The following is a 25,142-nucleotide window of genomic DNA, read 5'->3' as shown; positions in this document are numbered from 1 at the left end:
AGCCTCCTACAAGGAAGTGATTTAGGTCTGTTCCATCCAGTGTCCAGATCTGCACTTAGGAAGGCTACATATTCAGCATCACTCACCTAAGAAACCCTGGAACCTACAGCAGCTTCAGCATCCTCTCTCACAGCCCCGCGACAGAATGAACAATATGCAGCTTTTAGAACTCTGTACTTCTGAGAAACATTATCCTTCACCTATATTACACACAACTGCAGGTCTTCTGTTTTATTTGTATAAATTGATTCTTTATTTCTCAAATAAAGAAGCAAAACATAAGAGTTAACTGTTATTTACAGAAAATTAGCACATCTCACAGCACTTACTTTGTGCCTGAGTGATTTTGTGCATCACAGCTTTTATGTTCACTCTCGCTGTAGCCTGTAGCCTTGGAGGCTGTGATACAGAGCCCACTATGCTGCAAAGTCACTATTTGTTATAAAAACACCACATACAAACTTCACCTTCCCTTCTAAAGCAAATGATTAGTCACATAAATTCTTCGAAATGCTGCACTTGAAATCCTCAGAGTGTGTTATTTGGGATTACAATAACAGAATAGGTAAGAAATTTTTGCATTAGTGATGGGGAGAAGAAAGAGAGGAATGAAACAAGGCAAAGGGAAAGAAGAGGTTATTTCCCGTTCCTTTCCTTTGGGAGGAAGCAGAGAGCCCTTACAAAGAAACAACTGAAAACAGGAGGAAAGAGTTTGAGGAATGAGCTAAAACAGGTCAAATTCACCTGAAATGAAGGACAAGGAAATAAGCCGAACATTGAACCTTCCCATTTAAATTAGGAAGATGGCAAAGTGAAAGTGGAAGGAACCAGGGCAAGAGGTGAAGAAGATCTTAGAAGTCTTTAAAGGCCGAGGACTTTCAGGGTTTAGATTGTAGTGGAAGAGAAGGAGAAAATTAATCAAGGGTAGAGAACATCAGAGCACGAAGAGTGTGAGCCATGGCTGAGCAGAAAAAGAGAAAGAGCCAGAAACTGAAAAAAGAAAGGCTGGCAGGGTGGATCTGGTGACAGCAACACCAAAAAGCTGAACACAGCACTGCTCTGAAGAGAAGATGAAAGGAAGCAGGGTAGAGGGAAAGGCAGCGACAGAAAAGCAGCAGTGCAGCACTCCCCTGGCACCTGACTCTGTTCAAACAACATAAGTTATCAATTTAGACCTGAGAAATGTCAAACAAAGGCATTGAAGCCTCTAAAGGACTCAGGACATAGACAGGGAGACCATGAAGATGCCAGAGACAGATGCATTTCTTACAAAGTGCATTTCAGAAACAGCAGGAGAAAGCAAGGTGATACTAAAATCAGCAACATGACCAGTTGAATAAGCAAAAAAGATGGAAGGAAATATCAATCAAATTAAGGGGGACAGAAGGAAGCAGCAGCTCTTGCAAATGGATGCAGAATTAAAATTTATACTTACCACAGGAAAACAAAAACAAGGCAGAGAAAGGATCTAGCAAAGGCAATGAGAACCACTAACAGAGGATAACAAGACTGAGAAACAGCATCAGCAAGACAGCAGGAATAAGAAAAGTAAGAATGGCACATAAACAAGAACCTTTCCTTAAAGCATTTGAAAAATACTAAGCAGACAACTGGCATAGTAGGACCTCAAGGTGCTGGACTGTACCAGAGGAAAAGAGCATGGCTGCAGGGGAAGGCATAAAAATTAAGACTAAACAGAATTTCAAGAATGTATTGGGTTTGTTAAACTATAGGAGAGGGCAGGAAAAGTACTAGAAGTTATAACTGTGTATTGACAGTCTACAAAGCTACAAATTTATGAAAAATATATAAAAAGCAAAAATCTTTAGGCATCACTCCAGCAAGGACCCTTTCCCACGGGATAACCACGTGCTTCCTCCCTGCAGTCTTCCTCCCTGTGACAGACTGGATCGGGACTGCACTTTATCAACCCCTGCAACTGCCAGGAAACTGTCTGCTCTGCACTGGTGGCAGAAAATTAAAACCTTCCTTGGTGCTGCTTTCTCCACTCAGAATAGAAAGTGCCTTCCTCCCCATTATAAAACCCATTCCCGGCCCAGAAAAAAGGCTGGAAGTTTCTGGCAACTACAGATCTCACCACAAGAAAGCAGGGGCCAGCACAATTTATATTGTTTCCTCCTTTGCCATCTATGTGTGGGGCCCCAAAGTGATGACATTGTAGCTCAGATCCTTTAAGGCCAAATTCATAGACCAGAGACTCTCTGAAGACTGACTAGATGTCTGTGTCAGGTTAGGAATGCCTGGAAGCAGAAATAACAGCAGGATGAATCAGAGAGAATGAGATGCTGCAGAACTGGGAGTCAGAACACTGAAGAGGGACTTTCCCTTTGCTAGTCCTGTTCATCTAAGCCTCCTGGGAATAAATTGGTATATGTGATTCTGGTGATTTCATGTGGACGGGGAATTCTAACTTGGGGAAAGCAGCACTACATCTGCTGACAACCATTACAATACTGGTGATCCTTGAAACATCAGGAAATTGTTAAGAAATAATGTCATCTGCCAGTAGAATAGAGGCATCGTAGCTGGGAGCTTGACAAAATCTGCACACAGTCAAAATACAGATTGGACTTTGTTTTCTGAAAGTCTTGTTGTAGATCCATACTATTTAGTCAATTTTACAACCATTTTACAACTGAAGACACTCTGTGCCCTCAACCTCTGAATACAGGGGAAACCTCAAACCACAGCTCCTTTTGACTCGTAACCAAGAGGGGTTTGAAATGCTGATTCCAGAACACTGACATTGTGCCAGTAATCACTATACTAATGAAATATACATAAGTAATGCCAATCCTTCTTGCAGTTGACTAGATGATTATTGGTCTCTTTCAATTGTTTTATTCTATTCTATTCTATTCTCTTTTTCATACACGCTTCAAAACACCTTTTGGTCTACCTGTTTCATTAAAGTGGAACCTCTGTTTTGTTGGTCACCTAATGCAGTCACTAATTCCTTTAATTCCTGCTTTCTAGGACACAGACACCAATCTGCAGCCGTGAACTGTTCTGTGGCTCTCTCCTAGAAACAGCCCTACTGCTGACAATCATCCATTGGAAAATCAGCAACAGAGTTTAAGTCAAAAGTTGATTAATTACTGCTCAGTGTTTAATCAGCTCTTCATGTAGTACTGACAAATGTCTCACAGACATCCCTTACTTCGCTCCAATGTGTCAAAAAATCCTTTTTGTTCCTTCATGCTTTTTCCCTTGGAGGTATGAAATTTGGTCTCATCCCCATTTTACAGGGAATTGAGACAGAGGTGAGGAGGAAACAATATAACAGCCAGATTTTTGAAAGCTTTCAAGTCACCAAAGAAACTGTGAAATAGTGTGTAATTTGTACATTTGAAGAGAAGAACAAGGCAAGGTCTTTACGTCTCAAATACAAATGGAGCTCTGAGAGGCTCGAGTCTGCTGATCAAAGCAGCTGCAGGAACAGCACCCCAAACACCAGGTCCCTAAACACAGGCATAAAGGTTACTTTTGGAACTTTAACTTCCCTCAGAGGAAGTTAAAGGCTCCTGTCTTGCTCGTAACTCTCTGAAAAAAATCTACACTGTACAATAACTCAAACTGGAGCTCGGCCTGCTCAGAGAGCAAAAGTAAATTGAGGCAGTGTTTCAAGGTCTCTGAACAGCACATGTAACATAGCAGCACATGCAGTGTCAGTTTATCAGGAGTACCACGCCACGAATACAATTCATGTTTATTCACAAAACGCAGAGAATCACTGAATGTAAATGTAACAGATACATTTGGTAATGTGTCCTTAAAATAGGGAAAGCAGCAGGCAGCACAGGAGCTCTGGGGTAGGTGAGGAGATGAAGAGTGCTCCCACTGAGCAAATGGAAGGCAGGTGGAGGTCGGCATCCCTTGATATGGAGCTTATGAGTGTCCTCCTGCAAGGAGAAGACATCAAAGTTCTAGTAATTTTTCCAAAACTGCTGATTCTAGCAGTGCCTAAAGTCAAGCTCTTGTCCTTTGACATGAAAAGGATAACACAACTTTTAAGAAGTTCTAAATTATTAACACATAGATTTTAAAAGACCACAATATAGTGTAAAAATAAAACAGGGAAGCAAAATATCCTGGGATATCAACATACCTCCACTGGTGGTATTTCAAATAGGCATAAATTACATTTCTCAAAAATGTACGTTGGCTGTAGAGTTAATGGCAGTCATCATTCCCTCTGACAACGTGTGGCCAACCCTTCCACTATTCTGTCCAGAGCTGATACTGTAGTATCGAACAATTTCACAAGACATGTCATTTTCATCCTACAAATATCAGCACACTGGTACTTCCCCCAGATCCTCTAGTCCAAGTTCTCTGCAAAACAAAAGAACAAAAACCCCACTTTCAACATTCTTGTTTGCTACATCTCCTCAACTGTTGATTCACAAATCTACGTCCATTATAATACCATTGCAGAACTTATCCCTCCAGGCTAGTATTTTAGCACATCCATATCTCCCTTCCCCCTTCTCTACTGCAGTCTCCACAAGGCAATAAAAGAAACCACTTTTGAAAGTCCTCACAACTGTTTCCTGCACTTCCTAACTTCTGTGACAAGACAGAGGATGATTGTTTCTTCTCTCCACTTCTGACATGACTGCCATTATATCTAAGGATATCTTCTAAAATTCCTTTCCATCACTCTTTTTGATGGAGATAAGATTCCAATGAACATCAAAGAATGAGAAAATCACAGTATTTTCTTTGACAGTAATGGTATTTTTAGGAGATGTTTACATTCTTAACAATTACCAGGAAGCAAGTCTCCCGTGACCAGGTTCCTGTGATTGCATTCAGTGATCAAGGCCAGGTTGGATGGGGTTTTAAGCAACTGGGTCTAGTGAAAGATGTCCTTGCCCACGGCAGAGGGGTGGACTAGATGGTCCTTAAAAGTCTCCTCTAACCTAAACTATTCTGTGATCCTGTGACTGTATCTTACTAATCACAGCCTTTTTGATGACACAGAGGTATTTTGTGCAGTATTTATGTTGTACACTCACGGCTTACAGGCACATAACTTACGAGTTGTGTTGTTTGTATTTTCCTGCACCGTCCTTCGCCTGACAAGGTCTTGCCCTATCACTGAGGCCTCTCTGTGATATTACGTTACAATAAAATGATTGAGATCTGAGGCTCAAACCATATGTTCTCCCAGATCAAATTCTTACTACATTGTCCTAGAATGGCAGATGAATCCAGCCCTCTACTCTTGCAGTAACGGGGAGCAACAGGACAGTATCGGTAATGCTAGAACCAAGTATTTTAGGTAGCAATCTTTTCAAGGCACAGCCCTTCTGCTTAGCAAAATACAGATCTGCAACTGCTTCCCAGGTGCAAGTTGATACAGACACCATGCTGATAATCACTGATAACCTTCAGCTTGCACCCAAGTGGTTAAGAAAGCAGAACACCTAAGGGAAAATGCTTACAGAGGATCAGAAGCACCCATCTTGTGTTGGTGAGTCAGCCCACAGAGAGACTCAGACTTCCTTGGTTCACCTGGAACTGAAGAGTCTTAATCCTGTGGATACAGAGTACCCATCTATGGGGACAATACCTCCCATTGTATCTCCCCTCTCCTTCAGTGGTGCTGGTGTGTCCCCTCCCAGGCTGGGTAGCCTGGCTGTGCCTCTCTCTGGAGCACTCCCTGTTCCTCATTTGGGGTTCTCTAACGTCAACTCTGAGGTCAGGCAGGCAGGGCCCCCTCCCAAACACAACGGACTATAGATAGCTGCTGCAGCAAGTGCTTTTCATTACGTACCTCCCCCTCTCAACCCAGTGCGGGTGGGAGAGGCATGGGGCCCCCGTGCTGCTCTGCTACGTGTTTTCTGTTATTTGGGGTGAGCTGCACATTCCTCACATGCTTTGAATGTCACGTGGAGCCCTGGGGAATCCTTAGAGGAGTGGGACATACAACAAGAAATCTGGAGGAGATTTCTAGCTGTGACAGCAATCAGGCTCCAAAACACCCTTCCAAACTGAGAAGGACATAGAAAATCCCATCTGCTTTCACATGAAAGCCTGCTGAAGTTGTGAGCGATTACAGGATTTTGTATCTGTGACAGCTAAGGATCAGACGCTCACAGACCCAAGAAGGGCTGCACACTGCCTTCTCATCCTTTACCCTGGAAATCTGACCTCCACTCCCTTCCTGGAGTGCAAATGTGGTACCTTGTACTAAGGACAGGAAAATAACCTCCCAGCCTGCTCTGCCCCTACCCCCTCAAAACAATTTGGGTCTGTATTAAAGCCAAGATGCCCAGTTCATGTTTCAGTGTCATCTCAGAGTTTGCAGAGAAGATTGTTATGGATATAGAAACATATGACTGAAAGGACTTCCTGGGATGGCCGGAGGCACTGACCTCAGTGGCCATTCCCCAACTTGCTGCCATGCATTTTATTCCACCACAACTTTCAGGCTGCCAGTGTAATTGGAAATCCCGCAGGTTCTGAAGGGCCAGCAGGGCAGGCTAGCATTCCCTGTAAGTTTTAACCTGCAACTAAAGCAAAATATAATTTCCAGATCCCAGAACTACGACAAGATCAACAAAATGATGAACAGTTAAGAAAAGGGAACTTGAAACAAAGGGAAGCCTTCATGCCTGCAGAAGCTGAACATACATCTTGAATACAAACAGAAATACGGGAGCTCCCGTATTGTTCTGCATCCCGTGCTGTAACTGTGGTCGCTGTGCTGGCTACCTCAGAATCTGCCAGGAATCACCTGGAAGGCAACACTAATAAAATACAGGTCAGAAAAACACTTTCATGTGGTTGTTAAGTAGAGCACTGGGCTGAGGACTGAGCTTTATAGTCCCACTTATAAATATACATACTGACCATTCTCTTTAAAACTGACATTCTGAGATTGTAACTTAAAGTGAAATACACTAATTTGTGGATTGCAAGATGTGTAGAGACACTGAATAGAACAGCACGTGCAACACCCATGGCATCTCACATAGCTCAGACTACCACGGCTCCTCTATAACTCCCAGTAAAAGTCCTAAAGAGCACAGAGCCCCGCACGGAGCGCTGTACGGAACAGCGCACCCCGGGACAGAGCCCTGAGCCCGCTCCCCCCGCCGGGGCCGCCGCCGCGCTCCGGGCGCTCCCGACGGGCGGCTCCTCCTCCTGCTCCCCGACGGGCAGCTCCTCCTCCTGCTCCCCGACGGGCGGCTCCCGATGGGCGGCTCCTCCTCCTCCCCTCCGTGAGGCTCCCGACGGGCGGCTCCTCCTCCTCCCCTCCGTGGCGCTCCCGACGGGCGGCTGCGCTCGAGGCTCCCGCGGCGGCGCCGGCAGTGGCGGGGCAGGCCCGCGAGGGGGCGCGCGCTCCGCGCGCTCGGCGCGCTCTGCGTCCGGCGCGGGGCTCCCACTTCCGGTCGGCGCGGCGTGCGCGGGATGGGCCGTCGGCACCGCGAGTGACCCCCGGGCCGTGAGTGACCCCTGAGCCGTGAGCGAACCCCGGACTGTGAGCGAATCCCGGGCCCCAAGTGCGCGGGGAACGGCCCGGGAAGCCTCGGCCCAGCTGCTTTGGAGAGCGAGGGGAAGCGGAGACTGGGACGGAGGGGGATTCGACGGCGGCGGGCACTGCCGTCCCCTCCCCTCGGAGCCCTCTTGGCGCTGCCCGGCCCCGCCCTCCCGCGCCGGGCGCCCTGTGCACTTCTCGGGACACGATGTTGGTCGGAAGCGGCAGCGCCGTGTCATTGTCCCGGCAGATCCAGGGCACCGGCGGCAGCAGCGCCGTCAGCAAGTGCTCGGCGGCAGCGCGGGGCTACATCCAGGACCGGTTCCTGCGGCTTCTGGCGGGGCGGCGGCGGCGGCGGCGAGCGCCGCTTATCCACCGGTGAGGAGCAGGCACTGCGCCGGACCTTTCGCTGCTCCGGCTGCTGAGCCCCGGTGCCCGGGGGGCGTGGGAGGGTATCTCGGACTGCGGGGGGCCAGGAGTGACAGGACAGGGGGAGGAATGGCTTCAAGCTGAAAGAGAGTAGGTTTAGGTTACGTATTAGGAAGGAGATCTTCCCTGTGAGGGTGGCGAGGCCGTGGCTCTCGGGTTGCCCAGAGAAGTTGTGGCTGCTTCATCTTTGGAAGTTTCCAAGGCCAGGTTTGACGAGGCTTGGAGCAACGTGGTGCTTGGAGCACCCATGGCAGAGGGGTGGAACGAGAGTAGCTTAAGGTTCCTTCCACCACAAATCCCCATGCTCAGAGCTGTCAGTTGTGCAAGGCACAGATTCTCAAACATATTTTAAGCAAACTACACAGAGTGGCAGAGTGGCAGCGTGCAGTGCACTGTCTCACAGTCGTGTAACCTTGTTAGGCTGTTAGTATAATGTTACATGGCTTCTGGACCAAAACTGAATGCTTTGTCCTGAGTAAAATGTGCCACCAGACTGGTTCCTAACTTCAGTGTCTAATGCTGCTGAAAACTAATTAATATTTGAAAACATACTGTTAATGTAATAACATCGATAGTTTTTTCATTAATTCCCCAGAATGTTACAATTTCCATAAGGTATTTGGTGGCTCTGGGAAGCAATATGTTTTGAATCAGTGGTGTCTGACCAGGAGGACTTCTCCAGAGCTTTGTATGACACAAGCATGTTTTAATGTGTGTTTGCAGAGGGCTCTAGGCTGATGTCGTTTTGGAATTTACATAATTCGAGGTGACTAGTTTAATGCAATCCAAATGACTGTGAATTGCCAAAGGAGTTGCATTCAGGGGAAAATCAAACAGTGGTGTTCAAGCAGAAGCTTGCAGGCCTATGAAGATGAGTGTGGCTCATCAGGAAACCTGCATTGGCTTGTCACACAACATTGGCATGCCAAGCTGAATTCACAGGGAGGGTTGTGTATTGCATTTATCAACACTGTCATCAATTTTGGGACATCTTAGACTGTCAGGTGAAAACTTTGTCCCCATGAGGCATGAAGATGATAACATGCTTGTTAAAGGGGTGATAGGAGCTGGGATATAGCCAGGTGGATATAGGATGAAACTAACTGAAAGAGAATGCCAAGAAACAAGAGGCAGCAATCCATGCCAGACTGCGGAAATGGTAAATGCTTTCCAGGAGTTAGACTGACTTAGTTCTGTTCATTCAAAAACCAAAGAACGGAATTCCTCTCCTAACTTTGCTTTTCTTCCCTTTTTTCTTCCCTTCTCGCTACATTAGCACACACTCATTAATTCTGTTGTTGCAGCATATGATTTGGGGCAGGAACTCAGGTATCAACCATCTGCATTGTAGGGGAGCATCCTCGCTGTCTGTATTCATACATTTTCAGTCAGCAAATATTTACTTATGCAAAACAGAACAGGTCCAGCTAGGATATCTGCACATTTTCTCTGGGTTACCCATAGTCCTGATGGGTAATGTGCGCACTGAGTGCAGGAGATCTGTATTTATTAGCAAGCTCTAGAGATGATAAAATCATCTCCCAGTGCAGGTCTATAAACAGGGAGTTGTTGGGTAGAAGCTGAGAGAAAAAGATCTTTATTTTTTTTAAATGAAAGTTGCCAGTGCTGGAGAAATCGAGTCCCTGGACAGTGATTACAACTGAATTTGTTCCTACAGGGGTTATTACATCCGTGCCCGTGCTGTAGATCACTGTGTTCAGGACTTCCTGCTGAAGACACAAAGCCTACCCAGGACACAGGTGCATTTTATCTGGGGCTACTGGCATTTCCCACTAAATGTGTGTAAAGTCTTTCTGGCATCTGGGCAGTAACTCGCACTGGCATCTGTTCAGATCCATTCCCATCAGGGCACAGAAATCTGACTGTCAGTACTGTGGCTGTCCATGTGTCACTTTGGCAGAAGTATCTGGGAGGGGGCAATATCCTCTGCCTCTTGCAGGAGGTTGCCTGATTTTGTCACTCTACAGATGATATTTAATATTTTTCGCACCTAGATGCTCAAGATGCTGCTAGAGTTGAGTATAACTTTTTCTGATGCTTTCTCTGCAGATCCTATCTTTAGGTGCTGGTTTTGATTCCTTATACTTCCGTTTGAAGGATGTGGGTCTTCTGCACCACACTGTGGTATATGAGATAGACTTCCCAAATGTGGCATGCCAAAAAGCCACTCTGATCAAAAGAATGAAAGAGTTGTCAGCACTGGTGGGAGACACTGGAGGGGAAGGATTAGGTATGGCATTCATGGAAGATTTCTTTTGTGCAAAATGTTTAGAAGAAGTAAACATAGCTTTAGCCTTCAAAAAGTGACAGATTATAGTAGGGGGACTATGAAATTGTAGATAAAAAGCACGTTCATTTTATGAAAAAGTTGAAACAAATCATTTGTAAGCATTGGGAGATAACAAGAAGCCAGGATTTGTCAGGAGCTGATTATACCAAACCAAAGTCAGGTTTTTTCTGTTACAAATTCTGAAAGGGTGTGTCCAGCTTTGAGTTCACTGGTCCAAAAACAGTGGCAAACTGTAGCATGTCCAGTGGGAGGTGATGAGGATGATGAAGTGATGGAGCAGGTGATATAGGAGGGGAGGCTGAGAGAACTGGGTTTGTTCAGCCTTATGGGGAGGAGTTTGGGAGGGAGGTGAGTCTTAACAGCAGTCTTCAGCTTACCTATTGGGAGAGGTTAGAAAAGACAGAGCCACACTTTTCTTGAAGGCATAAAACAAATAGTCAAGGGACAATGGTTGAAAGTTGCAAAAAAAAAAAAGGAAATTCCGGTGATGTATAATGAAAATGTTGGGGAGGAGGTTGCACCACATGAGTAGTTAAAAATGGGAACAGATTGCCTAGAAAGCAGATGGAATCTTCAGCCTTGGAGATAGAGCTTGACTGGACAAAGCTTTGAGCAACCTGATACAGATAATTGCCATGAGGAAGTATTTGTACAAGATTACTTTCAAATGTCCCTTTCACCCTAAATTATACAATGATTTATGGCCTTGATGGGTAAGAGAGAAGGTTCGACTCTTAAGTATCTTGACTGTAGTAAAACATTAGTCATTCTGTTTCCTGACTTTTTTTTTGCCCTCCAAGGCAGGAGAAAATGAGCCTTGTGAAACTACTGCAGAATATTGTGCAAGCTGAATGCTAAGGGGCAAAAGGAGGAATGTAAAGTATCTGGATCACTAGAGGTTTCTCCTGCATCTGTTTTCCTCCAGGATTTCCTGTAATGCTCTAGATGATAATGCTGTAGAAGGTGAAATGTCATAAACCTGCAGGAAACATGGGGACTTGCAATAAGATGAATGAGAGTAGGAGTTTGACGTAGTACACGGATGGTCTGGAAAACATGGAATGAAATGCAGTAGGGACATATGTAAACCACAGCATTTAGATGGTATTAATCAATTTAAATACAGATGGAAGACAGCTATAGAGTGTGAGTTCCTGACTTCCAGGTCTTAGTGAGTAGCTCTTCCATGAACTTTTTCATGTTCTTCCTAAATCCATTCACATTTTTAATATTGGCAGAGACCTGTGGCAAGGAACTCTGTCCATACCAAGAATCTTCAAGTACTCAAGGGAAGGTGTCGGATAGTTGGAATTACCCTATTCCCTGTGTCCAGAGGTCAGGAAGGAATGGATGGACAAGTTAGAAGAAAGTAGAAGGGAACACTCTGATGGGCTTCTGCAAAAGGCCGTTTTTTGGCTCCAGAAGTGTACTTTGAGAACAGTGTAGGTTAACCGTCCTCAGGACAGATACAGTTATTGGGTTGCAGAGACAGAGTAGGTGATTTCTAAAGGTACTTTACAGTTTGCTTTGTTAATGATGTGGTTTTGGCTGAAAAGGTCAACAGGCCATAGCTTACCATATTCTGATGGGGTACAGAGGTATAATAATACTTACAGATCATAAACTGGAACTTATTTCTGAGGATGGTGATCTGTGAGTCAGGTCCTGGTGTTTGCCAAGAGCTAGCATGTGCAGTTTCAGGACTCAGTACCATTATACAGAAATGAAATCTGTTTAACAAACAAACCAAGCCTAAGAAACCTGAGAACAGTTTTCTGATTGTGAGGGAAACCATTGAAATTATACCAAAGCAAGGGTGCTTTCTTAGCCTAAAGTGAAAGGTGTATAAATGAGAGCCCTTTAGGTTTGATTTTGAATTACAGTGGTTCTAAAAAATTCTCTTAAAGTAAATATAATAAAGTTTTCTTGTTATAGTAAGTGTAGTTCTATGAGAATTATATTATTTTTCGTAATTCTATGAGAAATCTGTAGGTGAAATTTGCATTAGGAGTAATGGAGTTTTAGATTTGCAGTTAATGGATCACATAGCACTATCCGTTCATGGGTTATTTAATGATGGGGATTTTCTTGTACCTGTTTCAGAGAAATATAGTTGATGGATGTAGCCTTGTGAGTGATTGCCTGTGGGTTTGATTTTCATGTTCGTCCCTTTTGGTCTCAGTATTGCAGCAGCACCATAGTGAGGTTGTATCATTTTTGTCTCCCAGGAGCCATTACCTTTTCTGGAGAGGATTATAAATTACTGGGAGTGGATTTATCAGAGCTGTCTGAGCTGGAGAGAACCCTGGAGGAAGCGGGACTGAACAATGAAATCCCTACCCTCTTCATCGCAGAGGTGGTGCTCACCTACATGGAGAACACCAGGTCAGCTGGGTTCTCCTCTCTTACCCAGGTGGTAAAGGGAAAACAACGAGCTTCTTTCTGAGTACGTCACCTTGGGCTGGGAGATGTGTTCTCTTGAAACTAAAGCCTTGGGAATTCTGTGGAGTCCCAAATAGCTCCTTACATCATCATTATGATGATGTAATTGATGTCCACACGATAGCCTAAAAGGAAGGAAAAAAAGAAGGAAAATCTGAAATGAGCAATTTTAAGGTTTTTGTTCTTCTCATGACCTGGATTGTGTGTGCAGATGGGGAGGAGACGTTCATGAGTGCCCAGCACAGCACTCTCATTTGTGTATTGCCACTTGTCAGAATGCCTTAATAGCACCTTTATGGTGTTGCAGGAAGATACACTGCATCTGTCCTGTGATGGGTGTGCCCTCAATTTAATTTCTTATGCACAATCTCCCAACAGGTCAGATGCCTTGATTCAGTGGGCAGCAGAGCATTTCCCTCAGGCATGCTTCCTGGTGTATGAGCAGGTGCACCCAGAGGACCCTTTTGGATGTGTCATGCAGCAGCATTTCAGCCAGCTGAACTGTGCGCTGCGCTCCCTGGCACAGTACCCTGACTGTGAGGCACAGCAGAGGCGCTTTCTGGGAAAGGTATGCACCTGCAGCTCAAGGGCATGCATGAAGCATGATTCATCTGAGGAAGATTGGAACACCAAGTGTTTGGTCAGTTATGGGCTGAAGCCTGAAGCAAACAGGGCTGAGGTACTGCCTTTTCTGGTAGCATGACTCATCATTAGAAGGTGCTTCCAATTGGCTTGCACCCTACTGTCTCATGTGGGCTTAATGGGTTCCTCTGTGACTTTTGATGCACTAAATTAAGTTTTTAAGAACTTTACAGATGAGAGATCTATTTTCACCAGTTTTTGGGCTGCTCTTGCTTTATCTAGACAGTCTTAGTGGCTTATGCAGGTGTTTAATTTAGGGTCTTTGTTTTCCTGTGGGAAGTGAGTTTCTATCTTTCCAGAGGTGATGACTTTGAGGGATTTGTCTTTTAGGGCTGGACTGACTGCAGTGTCATGGATATGAATGAGTTTTTCACCTGTTGTATTCCAGAAGATGAGCAGCAAAGAGTGCAGACTCTGGAGCCTTTTGATGAGTATGAGGTAACCCTCCTTTATTCTGAAGATCAGGGACCTGGCTTTGATATCATAAGGTATCCGCAATTTCTTATAGTTGCAATTCTGTACAGAGCTGCTGAGGCACATGTATTCATGGAGGCAGAAAGGACCTTGGATCAGCTTAGTTTACACAGAGGCCATGGGGAGCTCCTGGTGAAGCAGCATGGGAAGAAGTCTCTCCTTGATCTTAGAAAAGCTGCATGTTCCTTCCAGTCTCTCAAGGAGACAGGCTTGTCATAGCAAACTACTTGGTAGTATAAAAGAAGTTGTACATGGTAAAAGTTGACATGGATTCAAGGGACAATTACTTTAATGAAAGAGAAATCCATTAAGGATTACTGAATACATAAATATACTCCTGATGTGCTGCTCCTGACTGCAGTTGGTTGAGAGCATTCCTGGGGAAAGCAAATGCACTTGTCCTGCTCTCTTCCATTTCCATAGACTACTCCATTGTTTGTCACTGTTGGATACAGGTTACTAATTTCTGATTTTTTGTCTGACTTTATACAGCCATTCCTGTATTAATGATTGAAATTCAACTATGACTCTATTCTTTGCCATTTTTATGTTAACTGCTGGCAACATTTCCAACTATTTGAAGTCTAAAAGTGAAGATAAGTGCAAGATAGTGAGTAACTTTGAGCTAAATATCCTGTGGAATACTTACTAGAAGTTTCCCGTTTGATTTTATGGTTCTCTGTTTATAATTCTAGAAATCTAATAGCTGTAGTATGAAAACAATTTAATGTGCTTGAATTTATTTTGCCAACATGGTAGGAGCTGCTCTGCTATATGAATGCAAAAGTGGTGACTGAAAGTGCTGGCAGATTTGCTAAGTGGTTTAGAAATGTCTGGTAGAATTGTTGTAGGCCATTGCTCATATAGTGAGAAGGTAAAGACTTGGTGAAGACAGAGGAGGTTAATGTGCATGAGTCCGAGCTGGAAATGTGCACAGGAGTAAACGATGTGATAACAGAGAGCTCTACAATTAGCCTCTGAGAGAAAGATTAAGTAAGGTCCAGGTCTTACTGGAAACAAGCTTGGTCAAATTAGATAAGAAATGTAAAATAGACACCCAGTGTGGAGGGAGACCAATTTTTAGAGTAATTTGCTTAGGGACTAATAGTGGATTCTTCCATTTTCAGTATTTACATTAATTTGTGGATGTCACTTTTCAAAAGATGCTTTTTACTTCTAATATGGGTTGGGGCAGTGAAGCTGATAACATGAGTTCTTGTGCCTAAATTCGTGTTTATGCTTGCTAATCACATAGTTGGCTGAGTATATCCTAGCATGGGAATGAACACACTCAGTTCCCTAACGTCCATAAACGCCAGGGTGAACTCTCGTTGCTACTGGCTTCCTGTACGTTCCTTTTGCTTGTGCTTCTGCCTCAGAATGATTCCAAGGCCAGACTGAAAATTATGTATTATTGTCCAGCACGGACCATGTTGCACCTCTGAACATTTGTGATTTCTTTGGAATCACTTATATTCCATGAACTTTAAGAAACCTTAATCCCTCTGGTATAAAGATCTCACTCTTTTTTGTGATCAGAACTGAGAAGCATAAAGGGAAGTTGATTCCAAAAAGAAAAACCTTCGCATGCAACATATAGTTAAGCTATGGGATGCATGTTGGACACATTAAAAGTTTTTGTGAGTTCAAAGAGCAACTGGATAGGTTCATGGATGAAAAATCCATCAAGGATTGTTCAATACAAAGACACAATACAAAACTTCTTGAAGATCCCTGGGCTGTAAATTTTTGAAAGGTGGAGTGAGCAAGGTGTTTACCCACCTGTTCTTTCTCTGATTCACCCCTCTGATTTTGACCATTGCTGGAAACAGTGCTAGGCTGGGTTGGTATTTGATTTGGTCACCCTGGCTGTTTCTGCTGTTTGCTCTTAGATTTTGAGGGGGATTGTTTTTTTGTTTGGGTCTTCCTTTCTTGGTTTGTTTGTTTGTTTATTTGTTTTTTCCTTTGGGCTTGCTACAGGAATGGCATCTGAAATGTTCTCATTACTTTGTGTTGGCTGCATCAAAGGGGATGGAACCTTCCTGGACTCCGTTGTTACCCAGTATGACAGGTACACACCAAGTAGTTTTCACAGTGTTCTTTTATCTCATGCAGGCTTCTCTGAGAGGTTTTAGGAGACATTGAAACCCTGGGAGGGGCGGATGGGGTGCTGCTGTCTGGTAGCTTTCTTCACTCCTCCACAATGGTTCTGCTGTCTAAAGCAAGGCCAGAGCTGTGGTTCTGATCACTTCCATTCTTTCAGTTTATTGAACCTCCCAGTCTGAACAGCTTGTCATTTTTTCATACATGAGCTCCTCCAGTGCATGGCTGCAATGCCAGCCTACCCTCCTGTTTTTGGGATCTCCCTTTCAAATTTATTCCTGGTTGCCTCCGTACATGGCTCTCTGAACCACTCTCTCCTTCCAGCTCCAAAAAGGTTGTTCTGTTTTCTTTACTGCCCTGTCCAGCAGACCACTCGGAAGTCTGTCATGAAGCTGTGCTTTGCTTTGTTATCCCTTGTGGGTGCAATTGTACCTGTAGTATTTAAACCTGTATGTCACTTCTTTTAGATGGGAGAAAAGTGGTACAGCTGGGGAAAAGGCAAAACCAAGATTGTGTTTCTGAGATAAAAATTATTTGGTGGCAGTAGCAGTCCAAGAAATTCCTGGTTTTGTCTGTTTGTTTCCTTTTTCAGCATAGAAAGCAGAAGGTTATTTATAACCTGTTTTATACCACTAGTCTTCACAGTACAGCACCACAAGTAGTTCTAGCTTCAAGAGAAAGTTGAAATCTTTGTTCTAGGGAGCAAGAAAAGCAGCTGAAAAAGGATAGGGCGGGATGGCCGTTGAATCCATGTGTTGTGTCTCAGCTGCATTTGAAAATGTAGTGAAATTGAAGCTAAATGAATGCGGGTGTGGTTTAATGTACTGTGTGATTGCTGCTGGTCCTTAAGTTAAATCCTTGAAGGCTCCTAAAGGCGTAGTATCTATCCTTAAATTAAGAAAAACAATCTGACATTTGCTTCATGGTTTTTATTACAGTGAAGACATTTGATTCGTTAGAGACAGGAATAGGGTCTTTCTGCTGCTGTCTCTGTTGTATTCAAAACTGATAGCAAAAGCCTTCAAAGTCTGGTAAATTGTCCATGCTTAGATATTTTTTACTGGGAATGCAAAATGTATGTCTCTAATAGCAATAAATGCCCCAGTTATCCTCTCAGACAGACTTGGGTCCCAGTTCAAGAGAGTGCAAGTACTAAATCTTCCAAAGAAATCGTGGTAAGTATATTTTGTGACATGAAAAAACTCCTCCGTCTTTAAATGATCAGTCTGTAAAAAGGCATTTAAGCCCAAAGAGATGAAATTTCTTACTTCATCAAATGATAAAGTAGGGTCTTGTACAAAGCAACGATCAGTACAGGAAATTTTTCTGATTATGGCATACAGAAAATGGACTGCAAGCTGCTCCTCCTGCACCTCATCATCTCTTACAACACAAGAATAAAGACCTTGATTTAAACAGAAGGCGCAGATTCCGAACTGATTAAAAGAAAACAATGTGTACAGTGTATAGGTGAGCCAGAGTCCTGTGCTAAAAGTTTGTTTCATGCTAAGAGATACAATATTTAGAGAGAAAATATTTAGATAACTGGAAATACTGTCCTATAGTAGGACCATTCGAATTAACAGATTATTTATCATGCTTCAGAATGTTATTTCAGTGCGTCTGTGAAGATAGGATCAAAGTCTGGCAAGAAACTTTGAAATCAGCTTCCAGGTGTTTCTCCTTTTTCTGCTGTTCTGTGTTGTTTGTGTAGCCAGATATGGTCTTAATCAGACAGGTGGTCCTTTTGAAGGTAGTGCAGTGGTTTATATCTTGCTGCAGCAGTTTAGGACACTGCAGTCTCTTGGCCAGTCTTAGGTCCACCTCATGAAAGCAGTCTCAGAATTGCCAGGAGCTGAGTGAGCAGGGTAGAAGTTACAGTTGGTAAAGTAGTAGTTTTAACCATTACATCCTGATTTCTAGGGCATTTCAGATTATCTGTGTGCACTGTCAACTTACTTCTCAGTTTTTTTCTTCTTGAAAAGATGAATGGTCATCTTGAAAAGATGGCGTGCTTAATCTCTTACTTAAAATGTAGTCCTTGGTTTGTATTTGTGCATAAGTTCTTTGTTTCTCTTTGGCTTACAGTTCCTCGTCATGCTGGTCCTGTTGGGATGGCTGGGAGTGTCCCTGCAGCAGTATGTGCAAGGCTCTCAGGAAGTCCTGGCCTGAGACGTTACGGTCACCACTCCGTTCTTATAAAACCCGGCGTGATTCTTACCACGGGAGGCTTTGGGGAGGAGAATGGACAACACTGCCGCATGAGAAATTTCCATGTGCTGAGTAAGCTTGCAGGCTACTGGAAAGCTGTCTGTGTGAGACAGAATATTCCTGATAAAAGATGGGGTGAGTTCCCATACTGATGGCAAGTACAAGGTATCTTTGTGCTAAAAGTGAAGGAAAGTCTAGTGAAAAAGTGATGTCATGGCACAGTGATGCTGGCAGTCACAGAGATCTGAAGGTTCTGGTTGCTAAATGCCGGATCCTGCCCTTTGGTCACCACAGCTCCATGCAGCGCCCCAGGCTGGGGGCAGAGTGACTGGAAAGCTGGAAAAGGACCTGGGGGTTCTGTTTGACAGTGGCTGAACATGAGCCCAGGTGGGCAAGAAGGCAAATGGCCCCTGGCTGCTACCAGTCTAGTGTGGCCACAGGCCCAGGGCAGTGATTGTCCCTGTCTGCTGGGCACTGCAGAGACACCTCGAGTGCCTTGTCCAGTTCTGGGTCTCTCACAGAAAGAGGGACATTGAGGGGCTGGAGTCATAGAATCATAAAATGGTTTGGGTTGGAAGGGACTTTAAAGATCCTCTAACTCCAACCCTCTGCCATGGACAGGGACACCTTCCAGTAGACCAGGTTTATCAGAGCGTGGTGTAGAACACTTCCAGGGATGGGGCAGCCACTTCTCTGGGCAAACTGTGTCAGGGCCTCACCACCTTCACAGAGAAGAATTTGTTCCCAATATCCCATCTAACCCTGCCCTCTGGCAGTGGGAAGCCGTTCCCCTTGTCCTGTCACTCCAGGCCCTTTTCCAAAGTCCCTCTCCAGCTCTCTTGGAGCCCTTTTAGACACTGGAAGGGGCTCTGAGATCTCCCTGGAGCCTTTACTTCTCCAGGCTGACAGCCCAGACTCTCTCAGCCTGGCTCCAGAACAGAGGGGCTTCAGCCCTGTGATCAAGCTAGTAGACTGAACTTTTTCCAACAGCTCCATGTCTTTATTGTGCTGGGGGCACCAGACCTGGATGCAGAACTCCAGGTGGGGTCTCAGAAAAACAGCTTAGAGGGTGAGAATCATCTCCGTCGACGTGCTGGCCACACGTCTTTTGATGCAGCCTTGGACATGGCTGACTTTTGTGCTGTGAGCATGTACTGCTGAGTCATACTGAACTTGTCCACAAACGCTCCCAAGTCCTTCTCCCCAGAGCTGCTTTTTGATTCTCTGACAAGTCTGTATTTGTGCTGGGATTGCCTCAGTTTAGGTGCAGGACCTGGCCCTTGGTCCTGCTGAACTCCATGAGGTTGGCACAGTCCCACCTCTCCTGTCCAGATCCCTCTGGATGCCCCTCCCTTTCCCTGCAGCGCATGACCACACCAGACAGCTCCTTGTCATTGGCAAATGTGCTGGGGGTGCCCTCGATCCCACTGTCTGTGTCACCTACAAAGATATTAAATAGTGCTGGTCCCTCTGGAGACCTGAAGAGCAGCACTCATTACTGGTCTCCACTTGGACCCTGAGCTGGTGACTGCAGCTCTTTGAGTGAGACCATTCAGCCAATTCCTAATCCACTGAATGGTCCATCTGTCAACTCCATGTCTCTCCAGTTTAGAGACTGGTTGCTGGGTGGCATAGTGTCAAATGCTTTGTACAAGTCCAGGTAGATGAAATCTGTTGCTCTTCCCTCATCCACCACTACTGTAAGCCCATTGTAGTAGTGCTGAGGGAACTGGTGGGGGGAGGGCTCAACCTGGAGAAAAAGAGGCTCAGGAGGAAGCTTCTCACTCATTACAACTACCTGAAAGGAGTATGTAGCCAGGTGGAGGTCGGCCTTTTCTCCCAGGGGACAAAGGACAGGACAAGAGGAAATGGCTTCAAGCTATGCCAGGGGAGGTTTAGGTTGGATATTGAGAAAAATGTCTCTAAGTAAAGGGTTGTCCATGCCTGGCACAGGCTACCCAGGGTAGTGGTGAAGTCCACATCCCTGGAAGGATTTAAAAGCCATGTGAAAGTGGCACTTGGGGACATGGTGTAGTTTTGACCTTGAGAGTGCTGGAGGAATGGTTGGACTTGATAATCTTTAAGGGTCTTTTCCAACTAAAATTATTATAAATTTCTTGGAAAAAGCATCCATGTGAACCATGACATTTTGTATCTCCACAGGTGAGAGGTTGTACCATACTGTGTCTTGTCTCTCAGACACTCTGGCCCTGGTCGTAGGAGGACGAACATCCCCATCGAGCGCAGGCTTGGGAATGTTGTGGCTAAAGTTCCCCAAAACTTGTAATGCTTCAGACCCAGATGACGTTTCAGTGGAGCCTGTAAGTCTGCAGCCTGCTGCTGAAGCAGCAGCTTCACGTTGGAGACACAGCACAACTGAAATGACATTTAAAGGTAAAAAGCCTGGAAAGAGTGGAAATGGCTGTAGGTATGCAGGATCTTGCACTTGGCCTTGTTGAACTTCATGAAGTTCATACTGATCACTCCTCAAGCCTGCCAGTAGGAGAGAAATTAAGAGGCTTTGAGATCTCTTCTTGACACTTGAAATATGGTAATTTTGAATTTCGCTATCTACATCCCCAGTGGCAAGTAGGATTGAAACCTGCTGTAATCTGCTGTAATCCGTTCTGGAAGACTGATTCTAGGAGATCATCTATGGCTGAAGTTTTTCATACTCGATCATGCCAGAAATAAGTTTTGCTCTCTCTGAAGGACATTTTTTTAGGGAGTAGGATCCCTAGCTCTTTATCCAGAGGTCCTTCAGAAGAAATGTTACTTTTCTAGTAGCAATTGACAAACACTCAGTAGTTGTGAACGGCTCTAGAATTAGGTCCTGCAATAGCAAGCTGAAGGTTGATCCAGTAAAAGATTCTGGTTGTAAGGGGCAAAAACTTAAGCAGTGGCATTCAGGAGCTGAAAGCTAAGGTTGCCATTCCTGCAGCTGGCAAGCAACCCTCCAAGGGGAGCAGAAGGGAATTGTTAAGCAGTTGTTAGTCTAGTCTGGAGCACACTTTCCATTTGTGGAGCAGTCTTTAATTAACACTGTAGCTTCCAGTCACAATTTTATATCAAAAAAAGCAAATGCTAAATGGCTAAATAAAATTTTGTTAATAATACATTGGGTTTTGTCTTCGTCAGGCTGTATTGTTTCATCTTATTTTTGCCTTGATACTGCTTTGTAGCTGAAGAAAGTGATCAACACTGGTGTTACCTGAATCAGTGAAAGGACAGGGCATAGTGCAGTGAATGCATGTCCTTGACATCTACCCAAAGTACTGTTGCACCCTTTTTGTCAGCTTCCCTTCTATACAAACAGAAATTTTTGCTTTTGTGACATACCAGATTCTAACTTCTCTTACAACCTGGTTGTCTGTTTCCACAGGTGAGCAGTACCTGTTTGTGTATGGTGGCCGCTCTGCTCTGGAGCCTGTGCTCGGGGATTGGTATTTCCTGCACACTCCAGAACTCTCCTACACTGCGGTGAGAATGTACTCCATGGTGATTAGAGTTAGAACTGACTTCTAAACATCCAGCCTTTTATTCTTCTGGGGAGAATACAGTCTCTACAGAATAGTGGAGGTTGGAAGGGACATCTGGAGGTCATTAGTCCAGCACTCTTGCTTAAAACAGGTCTAACTAGAGCAGGTTGCTCAGTATATTGTCCAGGTGGGATTATCTCCATAGATGGAGACTCCACAATCTCTTTGGACAACCTATTCCAGTGCTTGACCACCCTGTTAGTACAATATGAGGGGGTTTTATGTTTAAGTGGATTTTTTTTCTATGTCAGTTTGTGCCCATTGCCTCTTGCCCTGTTGCTGGATGCTACTGAGAACATACTGCCTCTGTGTTCTTTCACCTCTCCCATCATGGACCTGTCCAGCTGTGTGCTGGCCATTTTTACAGAACGATACTGTTAGAGACAGTATAAAAAGCTTTGCTAAAATCAAAACCACCTCCATATCTGCTGGTTTGCCTCAGTCAACTAGATTGCTGAATGTATCATAAAAGGAAATTGAGCTAAAGAGGACTTACTCCCTTGGTTCCTTACTGGCCACCAGTCTGATGTAACCCTATTTATTATAACTCTTTGAGCCCAACCTTGTACATAGCACAGTTATAGGATGAGAGATGCATAGTTGCAGGAGGTCACAAGCTAAACATGAGTAAGCAATATCCCACTGTTGTGGGAGGCCAACACTGTGTCTTCAGATACGTACCCAGAAATGCTATCTGGTAGACACATGAATTGCTTCTTTTATTTTCTACAATGTTCCTTATCTCAGCAGAACTACTGTAAAATACCCAAAGCTGATTGCTGAAAAAGAGGTGGACAGGGTGCCATACAGCTGTATAGAGGTATGCAGCAAGAGTGACCAGGCCACATACCTCACAGGGGAAGGTTTTGAAGGACTTCTAGCTATTGAATCTGGAGAATATTCAAGATAGAAATAAATCTTCTAATATCTAAAATACTGTTGCAGAGAAGACAAAAATTGTTCTCCATTTTAACTTTGAGTAGTACAGGGAATCAACGGGACACTAAGGAAAGCTATTGATCTTGAAGCTAGCTGAGTCTGCAATAGACTGCCTAAAGAGGTGAGAAATTCTTGTCACTGCAGACTTTTGGAAACTATTATATAAACATCCATCCATCCAGGTGATAACAGATACAGTTTCATTTCTTTTAGGGGAAGGTATGGGCCAAGTGGCCTCAAAACTCTACCACTTACTTGCTGTGATATTCCTTTAATGCCTGATTGCACTTTTTTTCCTTCAGTGCTTGCACTAAAGGTTTTCTGTCTGGATTTTAGTCCGGCAGTTGAGCTTTTATCCCACTCTGTGGTTTGAACAACTGATCACCAGCTTTGCTGGTCACTGCATTAGTCTATGTGTTTGTAAACAAACTTGTAGTTCCCAGGTGTATGTCTTGAGCAGAAAGCAGCATGCAAGAATACAGATAAAGTTACCTCTAATAAATGTGTGGAAATAAACCCTCTAAAGACTGATTATATTAAATGTACTAAGGGCCAGAGGTAGTGTAAATGGAAGCAGCAGTCCCTAGAGGAACATATGGAGAAGGTTGGGTGTCAAAAAACTCAATCACAGAGGAAAAGGTCATTTAAAAGCCTGGACATTAAGCAGACACTTAGCTTGCCAAACTTCAGCCTTGTGATTTTTTTAGATTGCTGTTGAGGGTCCAGTCCCAGAAAGCCGCCACTCTCACAGTGCCTGCAGCTGGGAAGGAGGAGTGCTGATCGCAGGAGGTCTGGGAGCAGCTGAGCAGCCCTTGGGTTCAGTTTTCCTTCTGAGGGAGCTTGAGCATGGCTTTCAGTGGCAGACAATAGAGACACACCCTCCTCTTGTCCCAAGGTAAGCAGAAGGCATTCATAGCATCATAAAACAGTTTGATTTGGAGCGACCTCTTAAGGGCCAACTGATCCAATCTTCCTGCTATGAATAGGGACATCTTCAACTAGACCAGGTTGCTCAGAGCATTCAGCAGAGAATCTTCAGCCTGTGTCTACCAGCCTCCCTTGCTAATGGAGTTCAATCTCATTTTGAACTCATAGGTATTCACATACTGCACATGTGCATGAAGGAAAGCTTCTGCTCGTTGGTGGAGTATGGTTTCATGCATCCTCTGTGCCAGGCATCACTGTCATTGACTTAATGACTGGTCTCTGCTTGGACTATGTGGTTAATGTGGTAAGTACTGAAAGTTTTCTTTCAGGGTAAGCAGTGTCCTGTGAAGGAACGAGGTAACTTTACATAGAAGAAGGATCTAATTCCAAAGTGCTCTTACCCAGCACAGAGAACATAGCATTAAGAGAGGGAGAGATGGAATGTGCAGAAGACTGGAGCACATGGAGCTGCTCTGTTTCAGACAAGGGGCACCAGAACTGAAATGGATGCAAGCATAGTCACTTCAGGATGTCTGTGGAGGAAGGGAATAGATAAACCAGAGGCTAAGTTAGTGTTTATGGAGGTCTGTGGTATAATTTCATTGAGAACTTCTTGGTGGCAACTGCAGTGTGCTATAGCTGCTGCCTGAAATATGAGAAAAAAAACCAGCATGAAAATGCTGGAAACTCCACTGTAACATAAAAGCTTCCTGTAAGGATGATTGAACCAGATTGCTCAGAGAGGCTGTCGTGTTTCCATTATTGGAGATATTTGAAACCTGACTGGGCAAGGTACTGATAAGCCTGCTTGAGTTGAGCCTGCTTTTGAACAGGGTGGTTGGACTGGATGATGCTCGGAGAACCCTTCCAACTTTTAACTATTTGGTGGCTTTCTTCTATGAATCGCTGAAGAGCAGTCATACAGGTGGTGTCACACAGCAAGGTTTTGGCATACTCTGGATAAAGCTTGGTCTACGTCTCTGAGTAGCTCTCATCTCAGGTAATACTACCTGGAGTAAAAGAAAGACATGGATCTGTTGGAGTAAATCCACAGAAGGGCCACAAAGGTCATCAGAGAGCTGGAGCTGATCTCCTGTGAGGATGCACTGAGAGAGTTGGGGTTGTTCAGCCATAAGAGAGAGAGAGGGCTCTGCGGAGACCTTAGAGCCTCTTTCAGTACTTAAAGGGGGGCTTTTAAGAAGGGTAGGGACAGACTTTGTAGCAGGGCCTGTGTGATAGGACAAGGAGTGATGGTTTTCATCTAAAGGACAGTAGCTTCAAACTAGGTATATGGAAGGAATTTTTTATGAAGAGTATGGTGAGGCACTGCCAAAGGCTGCCGAGAGAAGCTGTGGCTGCCCCATACAGAAATGTTCAAGCCCAGGTTAGATGGGGCTTGGAGCAGTGTGGTCCAGTGGAAGTTGTCCCTGCCCATGGCAAGGGGAGTGGAGTGAGGTGGCCTTTTTTAAGGTCCTTCCATCCCAAACCATTCAGTGATTCTATAAGAACATTTCTGTTGCTTGACAAGTTTTTATTTATCTTTTATGTAAAGCAACAACATTCTTTTGATAACTGTATACATTGAACCTGTCATTGGTGAAACTGGAATTTGTGA

The 25,142-nt window shown here is 44.4% G+C and overlaps 2 protein-coding genes and 2 long non-coding RNA genes across 4 annotated transcripts in view; 2 read left to right on the top strand and 2 right to left on the bottom strand.

Moving 5' to 3' along the window:
- Nucleotides 1-3,718: 3,718 nt before the first annotated feature.
- Nucleotides 3,719-7,155, bottom strand: LOC121675156. Its single transcript, XR_006020059.1, has 2 exons — nt 4,130-7,155; nt 3,719-3,923 (listed from the first exon to the last, which is right to left on the bottom strand). It is a non-coding gene; the product is annotated as an uncharacterized LOC121675156 (long non-coding RNA).
- Nucleotides 7,156-7,625: 470 nt separating this feature from the next.
- The window catches only part of LCMT2 (leucine carboxyl methyltransferase 2), a 19,198-nt gene continuing 1,681 nt past the window's right edge, over nt 7,626-25,142 (top strand). The window contains exons 1-12 of the mRNA XM_042015189.1: nt 7,626-7,888; nt 9,618-9,699; nt 10,010-10,190; nt 12,479-12,635; nt 13,071-13,260; nt 13,665-13,772; nt 15,789-15,879; nt 18,000-18,257; nt 20,286-20,516; nt 21,505-21,602; nt 23,308-23,495; nt 23,696-23,831. Of these exons, the coding sequence (XP_041871123.1) occupies nt 7,719-7,888; nt 9,618-9,699; nt 10,010-10,190; nt 12,479-12,635; nt 13,071-13,260; nt 13,665-13,772; nt 15,789-15,879; nt 18,000-18,257; nt 20,286-20,516; nt 21,505-21,602; nt 23,308-23,495; nt 23,696-23,831 (1,890 nt within the window). The 5' untranslated portion in view covers nt 7,626-7,718. The remainder of the gene's footprint in view (nt 7,889-9,617; nt 9,700-10,009; nt 10,191-12,478; nt 12,636-13,070; nt 13,261-13,664; nt 13,773-15,788; nt 15,880-17,999; nt 18,258-20,285; nt 20,517-21,504; nt 21,603-23,307; nt 23,496-23,695; nt 23,832-25,142) is intronic.
- Nucleotides 7,933-25,142, top strand: part of LOC121658760 — a 23,889-nt gene continuing 6,679 nt past the window's right edge. Inside the window, exon 1 of the mRNA XM_042016451.1 lies at nt 7,933-8,146. The gene's annotated coding sequence lies outside the window, so the exon portion shown is untranslated. The remainder of the gene's footprint in view (nt 8,147-25,142) is intronic.
- The window catches only part of LOC121659448, a 26,996-nt gene continuing 20,593 nt past the window's right edge, over nt 18,740-25,142 (bottom strand). The window contains exon 3 of the long non-coding RNA XR_006014348.1: nt 18,740-18,749. This is a non-coding gene — a long non-coding RNA (uncharacterized LOC121659448). The remainder of the gene's footprint in view (nt 18,750-25,142) is intronic.

The sequence above is a fragment of the Corvus kubaryi genome, unplaced genomic scaffold, assembly GCF_017639235.1.
Source record: "Corvus kubaryi isolate FWS band 111438036 unplaced genomic scaffold, C.kubaryi_AGA036_p1.0 114, whole genome shotgun sequence".
In the NCBI taxonomy this organism is placed as follows: domain Eukaryota; kingdom Metazoa; phylum Chordata; class Aves; order Passeriformes; family Corvidae; genus Corvus; species Corvus kubaryi.
The sequence above is the reverse complement of the archived record's forward strand: the minus strand, read 5'-3'. Positions and strand labels throughout refer to the sequence as shown.